The sequence below is a fragment of the Mus musculus genome, chromosome 5, assembly GCF_000001635.26.
Source record: "Mus musculus strain C57BL/6J chromosome 5, GRCm38.p6 C57BL/6J".
In the NCBI taxonomy this organism is placed as follows: Eukaryota; Metazoa; Chordata; class Mammalia; order Rodentia; family Muridae; genus Mus; species Mus musculus.
Genome location: NC_000071.6, coordinates 17,806,450 through 17,822,786, shown reverse-complemented (window position 1 = coordinate 17,822,786; position 16,337 = coordinate 17,806,450). Strand labels below are relative to the sequence as shown.

General features: G+C 37.0%; 1 protein-coding gene across 12 annotated transcripts in view; it reads left to right on the top strand.

Annotated features, from left to right (window-relative positions):
- Cd36 (CD36 molecule) overlaps positions 1-16,337 on the top strand; it is a 107,270-nt gene that overhangs the window by 66,173 nt on the left and 24,760 nt on the right. For all 12 annotated transcript variants that reach the window (NM_001159558.1, NM_001159556.1, NM_001159557.1 and 9 more), the window contains 5 exons: positions 2,187-2,347; positions 7,967-8,114; positions 8,495-8,674; positions 9,683-9,774; positions 11,560-11,606. In NM_001159558.1, the coding sequence (NP_001153030.1) occupies positions 2,187-2,347; positions 7,967-8,114; positions 8,495-8,674; positions 9,683-9,774; positions 11,560-11,606 (628 nt within the window). The remainder of the gene's footprint in view (positions 1-2,186; positions 2,348-7,966; positions 8,115-8,494; positions 8,675-9,682; positions 9,775-11,559; positions 11,607-16,337) is intronic.

Here is a 16,337-nt window from a genome sequence, read left to right as displayed (position 1 = left end):
TGTGCACACCTTAGTCTTTGAGTGATAGCTGCCCCACCCTATCATTCTACTAGTTTCTCTGTTCAATGAACAAATGATAAGTATGGTCAGAAATCATTTCTGATCTATCTCTCTCTCTCTCTCTCTCTCTCTCTCTCTCTCTCTCTCTCTCTCTCTCTCTCTCTCTCTCTATCCCTCTCTCTGTCGAGATAGAGTTTCTCTGTGTAGTCCTGGCTTTCCTGGAACTCACTCTGTAGACCAGGATGGCCTCAAACTCAGAAATCCACCTGCCTCTGCCTCCTGAGTGCTGGGATTAAGGGCGTGCACCATCATTGCCTGCATTTCTGATCTCATAATAGTATACTGACTTATTTTCATTAAGGACAAAATAATTTTGTGTTTTATGTAACAAAAGATAAACATTAACTATTATGTTGGGCCTTAAAATTTTTTATGGCATATAAATTCACGGTCTTGTGACATAAGTTAATACAGATTTCACCTTTAATATTTACAAACACCTTTATCTTAAGAAAGCTAGGTATAATCAGTTTTGTAACTTTGATCTAATACTGGGCTGGTGTAGAAATAATAATTTTGGCTGCCTATTTTTTAAAGGATATTATCATAGAAAAGCAATAGCTATATGAGCATCACATGATCAACTCTTATTCCTGTGTACATTGGTTACAGTACTGTAGCATTTATAGCACTTTCAAACACATTCTAACCTGATGCCTTGCTTTTCTCTAATGGCTTCCATTATCCCCAGCATTAAGTAATTTCATATCCTGAAGACAGAAAACTCAATTCACACCTACCACCTAAACAGCTGATCAGGATATGTGTATGTTAGGGAAACCAGTAACAGCATGAACCAAGAGAGGACTGATTTAAGGCTCACTAATACAAATTTCCCTAAGACTCTGCTACTATTTGCCCAGGCTGCACTTAATTCCATCCATGTGCTTTCAAGGAAACTCAAAACCTCAAAAAGTATGTCACTTCTCCCTCTCCTTTTCTGATCTTATCATTCAGTGAATTGATATTTCTAGGAGAAGAAAGTAGGTTAGGTTGTTCCTATGTTCATGGACTCCCTTAGGCTAATTTTCTATGAAAGATGTTTTTTCCTCTTCCTCTTGAACACTCTTAAACATGGGCATTCTTCCCAAATTACTTCATTGGAAGCAATAAATTCTCTTTGTTTGCACTAGTTACTAAGACTACACAGACTTCCTGTTCTGAGAGTAAGGCATTAGAAAAGAAGCTGGGCAAGCATCTATGGTAACTCTCTTACCTTGCAGACAACGAAAGGGACCCTAAGGGGTTTAGTGGCTTTCTACTTGGTCCCAAAGCTCCTAAAGAGGAGGCAGTTTCTAATAAAAGGTGTTTCAGTTCTGATGCTGTATATTTAATTGCTTCATATTTTCAGCACCACTGATACACATGGTTTCTAATGTGTATCATGCATACACACAGACATAAACACACCACACACACACACACACACACACACACACACACACCCACCACCACCCCTTCCTCGTTTTGCTCTTTGAGAACTAGTGATGCAATGACTAATTAAGGAGCTGTACTATTTGTAGAAACACAATCCAGCAATCCTCAAACATATGATTCACAGAGGTCATATTGGAAAAGATTCCAAAGAAGAAATCCCCATATTTATGTAATTAAGCCTCAAGGATTTAAGATCTTCATTTAATAAAGATTAGTTACAATCCCTTGAATTGCCCAACTTTGGAAGAAAGAAATTTTGTTGTTATTGTTGTTGTTGTTGTCATTGTTGAAAGCTCCAAATAGTACTCAAGTTGTCTCTCAGCTTCTCTCTTTTGCCTCATCAACACAGATTCTGAGTTAGATTATTCCTGACCAAAATCTTTTGTTTGATAACACTCAGAATTAGCTTAACTTACTGTTTTGTTGACTAAGGGAGTGTTGCCAAAGGTTCACTTGAAAGGTTGCTTTAAAAGCAACAAGGATAGCTTCACCATTTACACACTGGTTCTCTTCATAAATGTTAACCAAGAGAGTGTTCTTATGTGTATAGACTTCCTGCTTCAAGTGTGTGACAAAGTTTCACAAGTTCTCACAGGCAGTCCTTTTATTTTGACTAAACATAACAAGATCCTAAAAAGTTTTCTTGTTCATTACAAAAAACAAACCAAACTTGTTTTTCTTTTTCATAGGAAGTTGTCCTTGAAGAAGGAACCACTGCTTTCAAAAACTGGGTTAAAACAGGCACCACTGTGTACAGACAGTTTTGGATCTTTGATGTGCAAAACCCAGATGACGTGGCAAAGAACAGCAGCAAAATCAAGGTTAAACAAAGAGGTCCTTACACATACAGGTGAGTGAGCTCTTGAGAAGGTGAAGTGTTCCCACTTTGTTTCTGAGAACTCTTCTTCCTTAGGAATCGCATTGTATAGAAGTATACTTATTTCCTTGCCAACAAAATTCACATCAAAATGTTTTCCCTACAAGTAAAGAATCTTAGTCTATAGATTTAGATTCTATCTATATGTGCTACCCAAGTGTTATCATATATCATATGAAAAAGAAATGTAGACTTTATTATCATTTTAAAGCTATTAAATAACTCCCCTCCTCGTATCAAAGGATGGCCTAGTCGACCATCACTGGAAAGAGAGGCCCATTGGACTTGCAAACTTTATATGCCCCAGTACAGGGGAATGCCAGGGCCAAAAAGTGGGAGTGGGTGGGTAGGGGAGTAGGGGGGAGGGTATGGGGGACTTTTGGGATAGCATTGGAAATGTAAATGAGGAAAATACCTAATAAAAATATTAAAACAAACAAACAAAAATAACTCCCCTCCTCAAAAACTTATGGTTTTATATGACACTTCTGTCATGTCCCAAACTGTGCAGTTGGCATGCTGAGAATTTTATGAATACATGATGATATCTTAGAATGAAACCGGTATCTTACTTCTGTGATCATCCTGGTATGGCTTCTAGGCCAGAAAGTATAGCAACACCCATCAACCAGTACAGCAAGTACTGGTTTTAAACTTTCTGCATTTTAAACTTCTTTGTGTGATTCAGATACATACTCAGTTTTGAAACCACAGAGCTAAAATGATTTTGCATAGTTGTAGTTCCTACTAAGTGTTGAGGTCAGCTATGTGTTGAGACTTCAGTAGCAATTTATTTATTTATTTATTGGTTTTTTTCAAGACAGAGTATCTCTGTATAGCCCTGACTGTGCTGGAACTCACTCTGTAGACCAGGCTGGCCTTGAACTCAGAAATCTGCCTGCCTTTGGTCTTACTGCTTCTTGAGTTTCATGTGTTTAGCAAATTGTATCTTATATCTTTGATATTCTAAGTTTCTGGGCTAATATCCACTTATCAGTGAGTACATACGGTGTGAGTTCTTTTGTGATTGGGTTACCTCACTCAGGATGATGCCCTCCAGGTCCATCCATTTGCCTAGGAATTTCATAAATTCATTCTTTTTAATAGCTGAGTAGTACTCCATTGTGTAAATATACCACATTTTCTGTATCCATTCCTCTGTTGAGGGGCATCTGGGTTCTTTCCAGCTTCTGGCTACTATAAATAAGGCTGCTATGAACATAGTGGAGCATGTGTCCTTCTTACCGGTTGGAACATCTTCTGAATATATGCTCAGGAAAGGTATTGTGGGATCCTCCGGTAATACTTGCCCCTTCTTAGAATTGGGAACAAAACACCCATGGAAGGAGTTACAGAGACAAAGTTTGGAGCTGAGACGAAAGGATGGACCATCTAGAGACTGCCATATCCAGGGATCCATCCCATAATAAGCTTCCAAACGCTGACTCCATTGCATACACTAGCAAGATTTTGCTGAAAGGACCCAGATATAGCTGTCTCTTGTGAGACTATGCCGGGGCCTAACAAACACAGAAGTGGATGCTCACAGTCAGCTATTGGATGGATCACAGGGCCCCCAATGGAGGAGCTAGAGAAAGTAACCAAGGAGCTAAAGGGATCTGCAACCCTATAGGTGGAACAACAATATGAACTAACCAGTATCCCCCAGAGCTCGTGTCTCTAGCTGCATATGTATCAAAAGGTGGCCTAGTAGGCCATCAGTGGAAAGAGAGGCCCATTGGTCATGCAAACTTTGTATGCCTCAGTACAGGGGAACGCCAGGGCCAAGAAGTGGGAGTGGGTGGGTGGGGAGTGGGGGGGAGGGTATGGGGGACTTTTGGGATAGCATTGGAAATGTAAATGAGGAAAATACCTAATAAAAATATTTTGTAACAAACAAACAAACAAATAAACAAAACACAATTTGTTAAAAAAAAAAGAAGAAGAAGAAGAAATCTGCCTGCCTCTGCCTCTGCCTCTCTGCCTCTCTGCCTCTCTGCCTCTCTGCCTCTCTGCCTCTCTGCCTCTCTGCCTCTCTGCCTCTCTGCCTCTCTGCCTCTCTGCCTCTCTGCCTCTCTGCCTCTCTGCCTCTCTGCCTCTCTGCCTCTCTGCCTCTCTGCCTCTCTGCCTCTCTGCCTCTCTGCCTCTCTGCCTCTCTGCCTCTCTGCCTCTCTGCCTCTCTGCCTCTCTGCCTCTCTGCCTCTCTGCCTCTCTGCCTCTCTGCCTCTCTGCCTATGCCTCTGCCTCTCTGCCTATGCCTCTGCCTCTCTGCCTATGCCTCTGCCTCTGCCTCTGCCTCTGCCTCCCAAGTGCTGGGATTAAATGTGTGCACCACCACTGCCTAGCTTAAATAGCAATTTAAAACATAATATTTTGCTCTGATACACTTTTATTTAATAAAGTTATAGGTGGAATCTTGAATAAATACATGTAGGGAAACAATCAGTCATCCTTTATGTGTGTAGTGACTTCATCTCAAGGTAGAACCCAACCACTTCTGCCACACGATGAGCTTATGTAGTAGCTTATTATATTCCTTCTTCATCTCATAATCCACAGTTTCACTATGGTTTGAACATTGTAGGATTGTACATTTTTTATTCTCTCCAAAGCATATTTCTGAATTAAAATTCAGTTCTCCAAATTATGAAGAGATATCAATTGTTGTTATAAGGGTTATGCCTTCTCTACCACCATATGATTTATGAACTGCATGTTTTAATAGTCTTCTATTTCCTGAAATACCTGTAACAATGTACAATTTTGCCAAAGAAGACTGTTTTTGTTACTGCAAAAGAAAATGTTTTTCATGATATTATAATTACTTACTAGCAAAATATAATGTGAATATCATGATATAAGAAATATGAAGAAATGTATTGGTATAGTTTATACCTATGAAATCTGTAGTCCATTATAAGTCCTAAGAAATAAAATTTAAAATATATACCTAAGAGGTATAACATGAAAAAAACAACCAATGATAAGGAGAAGAGGAGAGTTATTAGAATTTATATTTTATTATTTAAGAATTTAACTTATTATTTAAGGATCTTTCATGAATATCTCTCTCATTTAAGGATAGTGATTCTCTGGTTTATGTTTTAATGTTTGATTTTTGTTTGCTTAGAGATAATGATTTTTGCTTTTAAAGTATTTGTGAAGCTACATTGACTGTAAACATACCAATTTAGCCTAGTTATATTCTCCATTAAAGCACATACATATATAATATACACACCGTATATATGTTATATATGTATATGTATATATGTATACACACACACTATAGGATTTATTCCTACACCTTATAGCCTATTTCTGTATGGAACTGAATGGGGATAAATTAAATATATCTGTTTCGCTTGTGAAGGCAACAAAGAAAGCTGGGAAGAAGCAGGAATTATAGGTACAATTCACAGACAGCAAGTTCTCCTTCACATGGCAATTTCTAACTGTCCTTGACGAAGTATGCTTCTTGTCTCATGGGATCATCAAACTGGAGTTCCTTTAGCTTGCCTAGGTGCCTCAAATGAAGATCAGATTTAAGAAATCCTAAAAAAAAATGTATACTATGTTGAGGTTCTTCTATGTGTTAGGGGCGAGCATGACATGCCAGTGACGACACTCTGAATCCATTTTAAATTGAGGCTATAGAAAAATATGCCCCATACAACAGAGCCGCTGTTTGATTTGGCTAATGACTGTGAAGACGATATTGATGAAGCGGTAATTGACATCATAAGACATGATCGAAGCATAAAATCGCATGGTTTAATATCAAAATTATATCTCAATTTATGAGTTTATGGAGTTCCTTCTAGATATCTTACATTTTAAATTTTATGTTCTTTGCCAAGAATGGTAATAAAGGCATCATGTAACCATGTGAAAAAAGGTGTTGCCCTTGATCTTGTTAACCAATACATCCGAAGACATCCATTTTTCTTTTTTAATTTTAAAATCTGAGTGATTTTCCTCTTTCATAAGAGCTTTCCTAAGACATGTTTTACTGATTTTTTCTCTTCCTGAGCGCCATCTACTGGTTTGATGTTGTAAGTGCCATTTAGGGAAAAAAATGAATCTGATTTAGCTTTAGTTTCACTTAGTCATACCTGCATTGAAATCTCTGAAATTTCTGTAGCCTTACTTGAATCAGTATTAGTAGGTATTTTAATTTTAAAATAGATATTTTGTGTGCAGGCATTACTAGAAATTTGGTGCCTTGGGTTGTTTCAGATTTGTTAGGTTGCTTGAGCATCTTACTCAACAGAGTATAAATGATAAAGCTTTGCACAGCATCTATTAAAATACTGTTCCTGTCCTTTAGACCATGAGCATGTTTTTAAATAATATGGTTATTTCATGAAGCACTGAGAGCCAGGTGTCCTGGCCCACCTTTGTACTTATTTGAACTGCTTAGTTTAAGCCTGACTTAAAACATACCAAAAAGTAAGAAAATACCGAACTTACCCCAAACTCATTATGTTTATGGGGACCCATAATCTGTATCTGATAAGAATGCAAAGTTGCCTATCAAACTTGTAGGCTCATGGTTTTTCAATAGTGTAGTTGTAACTCAGCTCTTATAATTGATATCCAGCAATAGATTAATGTGCTGAGTGAGATCTACCCTATTTCATTTTAATGTCTGCTTTGTACCGACAAAATCTTTTTCTACAATGCAATCATCATTTAACACAGTGATGAAAACTATTACAAGTGTTAAAGGCAAGAGATTAAGAACTTAAGAACTCAGCCGGGCTGTGGTGGCGCACGCCTTTGATCGCAGCACTTGGGAGGCAGAGGCAGGCGGGTTTCTGAGTTTGAGGCCAGCCTGGTATGCAGAGTGAGTTCCAGGACAGCCAGGGCTACACAGAGAAACCCTGTCTCGGAAAAAAACGGAAAAAAAAAAGGAACTAAGAACTCTATGTGTAAAATGAAGGAACAGAGTTCGGTCTGGATCCCTTTAAATTGGAAATGCCTTTTGGTTGCTTAATGGTGGTTTCATGAATGTACTTAACCACATGTAGGCTGGATAGACTACACACTTGGAGAGATCTTTCTAATATGAAAAATATATTCCTACTCTCTGACCCTCTATACCTCAGGATAAAGATGGCTGTTTGGTTATGCTGCCCTTGTATGTCTGAAATCTCACTTTGTGCCTTTTATTCTCACCAACTTTTTCTCTCTTTAATTAAACAACACTCAAGCACTTACAGTTCTCAAACCACATTATCATGATCTTCAGTATTTTAAACTTGCTACTTTTAGTCCTTCTTATGTATATTTACATTTACTTAGACCACCACATGGAATTGCTACCAAAATGAGTTTTCAACCCACTCCACTTTACCCAGTCCAAAGCCCCATGTCTATTCTAACTCAGCTCATTCTATTCTACTTTCCTATTCCAGGTTTAACAACCTTTGCCAGAGATGTCTCACTAGCTAATCATTTACCATGAAATTCTGTTAGTGTAAATTGTGATTTGTTCTGAGTTCAAAATAGTATTTGTTGAAGGAATTGAGATATTTGTTACTCAGGATTTTGACCCCCCCTCATTTTGTTGACTTCTGTTTATTTCAGAGTTCGTTATCTAGCCAAGGAAAATATAACTCAGGACCCCGAGGACCACACTGTGTCTTTTGTACAGCCCAATGGAGCCATCTTTGAGCCTTCACTGTCTGTTGGAACAGAGGATGACAACTTCACAGTTCTGAATCTGGCTGTAGCAGTGAGTGCATAGTAGCAGTTGCTTGGACCATTTCAGAGCCTCTCACAATCGCATATGAACCTTAATCATTTGGCCTTAGTTGTTTTACAACTTCATAAAAACCATGTTTCATGCTATTTTGTTATCTGGATAGATGACCCAATCAGCCTAATCAATTGACTTAATTGATTGATTAGTCTCATTTAAAACCAGCTCTTTAAAAAAGTAATCCTATAAGGGATTAGAAAAATGGCAGAAATTATAATTTTAGACTAGGCAGGATTTGTCAGATTTTGAATGTTTATTTTGATTTTAATTGAACTTGATTGTTATATTTAATCAATTTATTTAAGAAATATAATGGACTTACTTCTCAGATACTGATTATTTTTTTATTGTAGGCTGCACCACATATCTACCAAAATTCATTTGTTCAAGTTGTGCTCAACTCTCTTATAAAAAAGTCCAAGTCTTCTATGTTCCAAACAAGATCTTTGAAAGAACTCTTGTGGGGTTACAAAGATCCATTCCTCAGTTTGGTTCCATATCCTATAAGTACCACAGTTGGTGTGTTTTATCCTGTAAGTACCAAATATAAATGATTGCTATATTTTTAAGTATATAAATCAAGTGTTAATAGAAACATTTATTGTTTTGCATATTTCCTTACTAGTTAATCTGAGAACATATAATTCATTATTTTTAAAGTCTAAATTTTACATGCTGTCAATTTTTATAGTGAAAAATTACTTAATATATTTGACTAAATTAATTTTAATTTAAAAATTAATCAAATTTTATTCTTATAGAAAATTGAAAATTCATTTGTAAATATGTAAATATTTATAAATTGGATTTAATTTTATTTTTTTCTAAAGAATCAAGGTTAGTATGTCTTTGTATTCAAAATCAAACATGTTGATCATAGCTTTTCTCATTTTCTAGAGCTATAATTTTAGTAAAATTTCAATTAAAAGGTTACTGTGAATGTTCCCTTGAGGTATTGAGCAAGCTGCACTTAGCGAGGACTGCCAGACAGCTTCACAGAATGGCAGTTTGGGGATAAAGAGGATGTAGACTCCTTGCTGTAGGGCGTTTCAGCTTTTAAGGTTTGGATTCCTAATGGGATGAGAGTGAGACAGTTTAACCAAGTCTCACTATATAGTCTGACACTGGGTCGCAATACTGCTTACATTTTCCAATTCCTCGTTGCTAATGCATCAGATTATCCAGTGGTATATTAGTTAAATATTAACAGAAAAGCTGGAAGGAGTTAGAGTCAATTTTATTTAACCAAACCATTGCAGCTGGTTAATTCATGCAATGCTGGGAAGGTACCTATAGCCATGGTTACTTATTCTCTTATATTTTGTGTGAGCATATAACACTTATTTGTAGGCAATTTTTATATTCTAACATTAAAATACTTAAAGCTCAAAATGTAAAACTCATATTGTATTATATATCACAAATGATAAAAAATGGTTCTGAATGACCCCTTTCTGAAAAATGTGTAAGTTACATATATGTTATGACATGGTAAATAAAACTTGATCCATGAGTAATTCTTTTATTCATATTTTTTTCAGTACAATGACACTGTAGATGGAGTTTATAAAGTTTTCAATGGAAAGGATAACATAAGCAAAGTTGCCATAATTGAGTCCTATAAAGGGAAAAGGTAAGTAATGTGTGTGTGTGTGTGTGTGTATGTGTGTGTGTGTGTGTGTGTGTGTGTGTGTGTATGTGTGTGTGTGTATGTGTGTGTGTGTGTGTGTGTATGTGTGTGTGTGTGTATGTGTGTGTGTGTGAGAGAGAGAGAGAGAGAGAGAGAGAGAGAGAGAGAGAGAGAAGTAGAGAGACACAGAGAAACAGAAGCAGAAAAATTAGAGAGAAACACACTACGTAAGAGTGAAAGACAGACAGACAGACACAGACAGACAGACAGACTAGGGTATTTTAATATGCTATTTGTATTACTTTACTATTACTTTTAATGCACAAGTGCTGACCTATAAAAAAGACATGGCTAAAGAGCAATCTTGGCATCTTTTTTTTTTTTCCTTTTTTGCCAGACATGAAGCTCTTCATGCCACCATCTTGTTCCTAACTAGCCTGATTGACAGTCAGCAGTATGAACACATAAAATCTTTGCCTTTATTCATAGGTTCTCTTTGTCAGAAAAATGCAGTTAATATTTCCCCTGCAGCACATCTAACATTATAGCACATCCATACAATTAAGTGATAACAAATTAAAACACCAATATAATCTATGAGGTAGGCAAATATATTGTGCTTTTTTAAAATGAATGTATGAAAAAATATACATTACAACATTTTCCAAATGAATCAAAACAGATAAGTGTTTAAAGTGATTTCATGCACTTTAACAAATTTACTGCCATGCCAACTTTTTTCTATTGATAGAAAATGAAATTAGTATTTCAAGGTAGATTAACACAATATACAATATATCACATTTGAAAAGGTGAAAGAACACAATAGGTTTATGAACCTATATTTTTCTGTGCCTCAGTTCCTGATAATTCATCGAAAGAGGCCTAATTTTTGGTATCACTAAAATATAAAGAAACCTAATAAGTAGCAGGAGTAAACGAATAATTGAGGTTGTTGGGTCATGCAGTTGATTTAACTGCATGTGTTTTGGCTGAGTATAACTAGCACCGCTTCCTTTAAATAAATTAATCCACAGTGTATTTTGATATCCTAGTAGACTTTTTTAGGGGTAGACACCGTTAAATTTTTTTTCTCATTCAAATGACTAAAAAAGATTAATAGAGATTTAATGCTAATATTTTAAATCTCTCCCATATATAAATACACATAATTTAGATAACAAAAGATAAATAAGTCCTGTCTCATTCTAATATGGATCTCTGATAATGCTAAAATGGGAAAAATACAAAACTTGTTAAAAGTACAATGAGGATAAAGTCAACATTACATATTTACATATTTCGAATTCTCTGATTCCAAATGCTTGATACTGTGCTCGCTCCTTCTTTTCCTTTTTTTCTTCCCACTTCTATATGGCATTCATTTCAGGAATGTTTTTAGTACCTTTCTTCTATCAGGATGAACACTGAACAATTTACCACATAATTCATTTCTCCCAAGGAAACCAATTCCTGCTTGGAGATCTACAGTTCTCTTATTCTCTTCCAGAACCATGTCTATCTGAGTAGTTTCTATGAGCTTGCCATTTAGCTGTTTAAGTTCATGTCTGTCCTCTTAAGTTACCCAGTACTTCCTTCATAACAATAAGGTTAGGGGATCAAACGATCATGGATTAAGTGAGGTGGAATGTTTATTAAGTCTTTGCTGTCAGCACCTCTATTCTTTATTATGTTGATGAAAGTAGTGTTTCAAAGTTGAAAGAGTAATGTGAATATGGTGTTTTTGAAATAAGAGTATTTATTCATCTTCTTTCTTTTATTCCTAAGGAATTTGTCCTATTGGCCAAGCTATTGCGACATGATTAATGGCACAGGTAAGAATCTTTTTTATAATAACCACAATGAGAACAACTTTACCTTTCCCCCAACAAGTCTACTGCTCTCCTAGCCAAAGAAATCCAGGTGGAGGGGCTATGCTTACCGTTCATCATAATTCAGAGTCTAGTTTTGGGTAGGGTGGGAATGGAACATCTCCTTAATGCGATAGGATTTTTTAGATTAACCATGGAAAATAAGCCTTGTTTCATTACAAGAAAAGTTCTTTGTAAAGTATCTCACTTAAGGATTTGTCATTCAACAAGTAGGTAAAAAGAAATGTAAAGGTATAGTTACTAGTCAATCATTCCTCAATAGTAGACTGGCAATGTAGATGTGAAGAAATACAATTTCACAAAGAAAAATGTCTCCCCACCCCCAGTGAGGCAGCAAGGTTGGAGAACAGAAGGGCAAAATGGTCAGCATGAAGGGAGAAAAAAAAACACATAAAACAATGTTAGATTTCTACTATCAGGAAGAATATATGCAAAGATGTGTTTCTCTACATTAGACTTGGAATGCAAAGAAACAATTAAATCTTTGCTTTAGGCTATAGTTAGGTTGGGGTTATTATTGTCCTTAAGGAGAAGCAAAGTACACACTGTTCTTTCATGTAAGAACTATGGTTGTACAACACAATGGTAATCAAGTACCATGATGCAATGTAAATCAAAGATAAGCCTTTAATTAGTCAGACGCACATACATAATATTTACAAAGTAGGTGAGGGGTTACTCAATAGGAAAGTGATACAATGAAGATGATGAAAGTTTAAATAACAAAGGAAGCCTGGGGCTACCTTTCAAAAGGCACAATTGCAAATTTACTTACTTTTGTTCTGTCTCACAGCGTAGAAAAACGTGAGTGATGACAGTAATGTTTTCCATGGACACTTTTCCAAATAAATTGTCAAGCGTTTCAATACTGGCTATATAAGTCTAATGCTCTGTAATACACTTGCCGTTCCTAGATTGTAATGGATGCTTTGTGTTTAAGAGAGAAATCACCAAGAACTCGGTTCTTGATCTAAGGAATTAGTTGAACTGAAGAGAGCAGAGCTTTGAGAATTTATTAGTGATAATTACAGGAACTTCAGTAATGGAACCAAGGATATAAAGGCAGACTCCAGAGGTAAAAGGAGTAGAAAGAGAGATGAGTAATTAGGAGATGATCGCTGTGAGTAGGATGCTTGATATAGGACTAGGAAGGAGCAAATGCCTTTGAAACAACGATGCCAACATGTGTCCATCATAATCAAAAATTACATCTTCTCTGAAACCCATCCACTAAAACAAATGATACATATTTAGAATGTTTCTTTTCAGAAAAGTAAATCTTGGATGATGGGGAGATAATTTGGTTAGGAGATAGTATGATAACAAGTATAAGAACCGGAGTTAGACTCTTAGGCACCATGTGGAAAAATCATTGAACATGGTTAAGTGTAGTTGTAATTCTACAGGTGGGTAGGCTGAGATGGGTATATACCTGGAGTTCATTCATTGGCCTGCCTAGCCTTATCAGTAAGCTTCAGGTCCCAGTAGGAGAACTCTGATCAAAACTAAAGGTGGACAATGTCTGTAGAGTTATGAACAAAGTTTCTCTCTGGTCTCCACACATACATGAACATGTAAACAAAATAAAGCAATGACTCTGCTAATTACTATCTTACATTTCTTGAAAATGGAAATTTGTGGATTTACTTATGTCATATCTTCAATGATATTTCAGAAAAAATAATTTAAGTGTTTGCAACATATAATCCTTTAGTTGATTAACCACTGGATGCTACAGTGTAGACAATGCCTACTAGCATGGAGAATTTAAACTAAAATTTGCTATTTAGTCTTCTAGTTGAAAGAATAAAACATCGGTCACAAGAGCAATATAATTTTCTTGATTCTTTAGTCATCGAAACATAAATGAATACTAGCACATCGTAAAGTTAGAAAAAAAAAAACGTGATGAGAAAACCACATGAACATGTAATTGAAGGATATGTCGTCAGACCATTTTACCCAAATACAGCCAGTGGCGGTTCACTTTGGACTTATTCATTAGTGAAACAAATGGAAAAGTTATCTGGCTATTTCTTTGCTTATCTGGTATCTGCCATGGAAGATTCGCATTGAAATTTGAATAAACAATAAAGTATCATCTTAAGTATAGAAATACTTTAAACATTTATGAGAAATTTTAGTGAGAAAAAAAAATTAAAAATTATTAAGTCAGATGAACACATCACTGCTAAAAGTTAGAACAATGCTGATATAATAGGGATTCTGAAGCCATTTATGGCAAGAAAAGTGCCAACCTGGCAATAGAGTGGGATACTTCAAAAACACATTCACAGATTTAATGGTGGCTTTGCTAGGGTTTCTTCTATTTCATAACAGTGAATATACATTGTATATATCTGTCAGTAATTTATATAGCCCCTATCCAAGTCTGGTTTTCAGGAGCTTGAAATATGGCTATAATCCCAGTTTCGTTGTGTTGCTCTGATACAATCCTCTGATTGAGATCTCCGCAGGAAATAAGATTTTTTTTTCAAGACAGGGTCTCTCTGTGTAGCCCTGGCTGTCCTGGAACTCACTTTGTAGACCAGGCTGGCCTTGAACTCAGAAATCCACCTGCTTCTGCCTCCCAAGTGCTGGGATTAAAGGCATGCACAACCACTACCCAGCAGGAAATAAGAAATTTATTTATCTTAATTTTCTGGTTCATTACTGAGGGAAGTCAGGGCAGGATTTTTTTTCTTTTTTTCTTTTTTTTTTTTTTTTTTTTTTTTTTTTTTGCAAATTGTATGTATGGAGGCTGTTTGCTGGCTTGCTTACAAGTTCATTTTTAGGTTCTTGCTTAGCTAACTTCCTCATATAGCCCGGGACCATCATCCAAGGAAATAGGAACATTCACAGTATGCTGGGTCCCCCTCCATTGATTAATAGTCAAGACACTCTCTGTTTTAGTGTTCATCAATGTAAAGAGACCCCATGGCCACAGCAATTCTTATAAAAGAGTATTTAGTTGGAGCTTGGTTACAGTATCTGAGATTTAGTTCATTATCATCATAGCATAAGAGCATGTAAGCAGACATAGGTCTAGAGAGTAGCTAAGGGTTCTACATCTGCTTGGAGAGTAAGCCAGAAGTAGGAGACAATGGACCTGCCTTGGGGTTTTGAAATCTGAAAGCATACCTCCCATGATGCTCCAAAAAGTCCATGCCTTCTAATTCCTTCTAAGCAGTGCCACTTCTTGATGACTAAGCATTCAATTATAAGCCTATGGGGGCATTCTCATTCAAACCACCATACTCCATACACATAGACTTGTAACCATATCATAAAATATAAAAGTGTATTAAGTCCAACTTTAAAAGTCCCCATATTCTATCATAGTCTCAATGCTGTTTAAAAGTTCAAACTTCGCTGTCTCTTCTGAGATTCTCTTTTTTTTTTCTTTTCTTAAATTTTTAATTGATTCTTTAGGAATTTCACACAATGTACCCCAATCCCATTCATTTCCCACATACCCACCCTCTCTCCTTGCAACCTCTATTTGTGGAATTTGTAGGGTGTCCTGCCATGTAGCCTTTGGTTTATAACACTTTCTTTCCTTGAAAATGTTCATTAAAATGATTCATTGGCCTGGTATTAAACCTTTAACTTCTGATACTCTATCAGTCCTGGAACCTCATTAGGACTCCTTTTGGATATCCTGTTGTTGTCCTATGTCATGGAGAGCCTGTAGATTTAGATTTGTAGGACCAACCACTTCATGCACTCAAGCGGTTCATTGATAGGGTAGGTGTTGCAGTGGGCCAATTCAAAGCCCTGGATTTGGGCTTGAGAGGTATCAGGGCTGGTCAACCCTCCAGCTCTCTTACTTTCCACACACACAGGGCTGGCTCATTTGCAACCACCACAAACAAGGCCAGCTCTACCCTGTGGCTAGGCAAGGCGCAGGGCCAGCTGTCCCAAGTTTTGAAGTTGGTGAATGATATGGCCAGTTCTCCCACTCTCATGACCACAGGGCAAGCTCTCCCACCTGGCATAGATATGAAGGCATGAGGAAAGGAAGGGGCTGTCTTTACCACATCCCAGCGGGCAAGAGGCAGAGTCTGAGCCACATTCCAAGAGACAAGAGGCAGAACAGGCTCCTGTGCTTATACTGTTGGGGGCAGCTCACCTGCAGCTCCCACATGCAGGGTCAGGTCTACTATGCTGCCCAGGCAAGGTGAAGGGTCCACTTTCCCAAGTGCTGCAGTGTGTGATCAGCAGGGGCCACTCTTCTGTAAGTCACTGTAAAATCAAAATCAAATAGCAGATCACATGTATTTCCAGCATAAAAGAGCGCCAATATATTACCATTGCAAAGTGGGAGAAAGAGAGCATATGAGGAAATAATGGACCAAAGCAAGACTGAGAACCAGATGAGAAAACTCTAAATTCTGCATTACCATGTCTGATGTCAAAGTGCACTTCAGACTGACTCCTTTCAGCTTTGTTGATAGTAACGTACTTCTCTCTGATTCTGCACCACATCTCCAATTCTTCTTGGATTTTATCCCATGTCTGGCATCTTGGCATCTGCAAGGCAAACCAAATTTCACCTTCTCAGCTTCATGCAATAGCTTCTCTAGGCCTTCATGCAGGGACATTCCTGACATATGCCTGGCTTCAGCAGCACTGATTAGTTGTAGAGGGAGATTTTATAACCTCTTTCTTAGA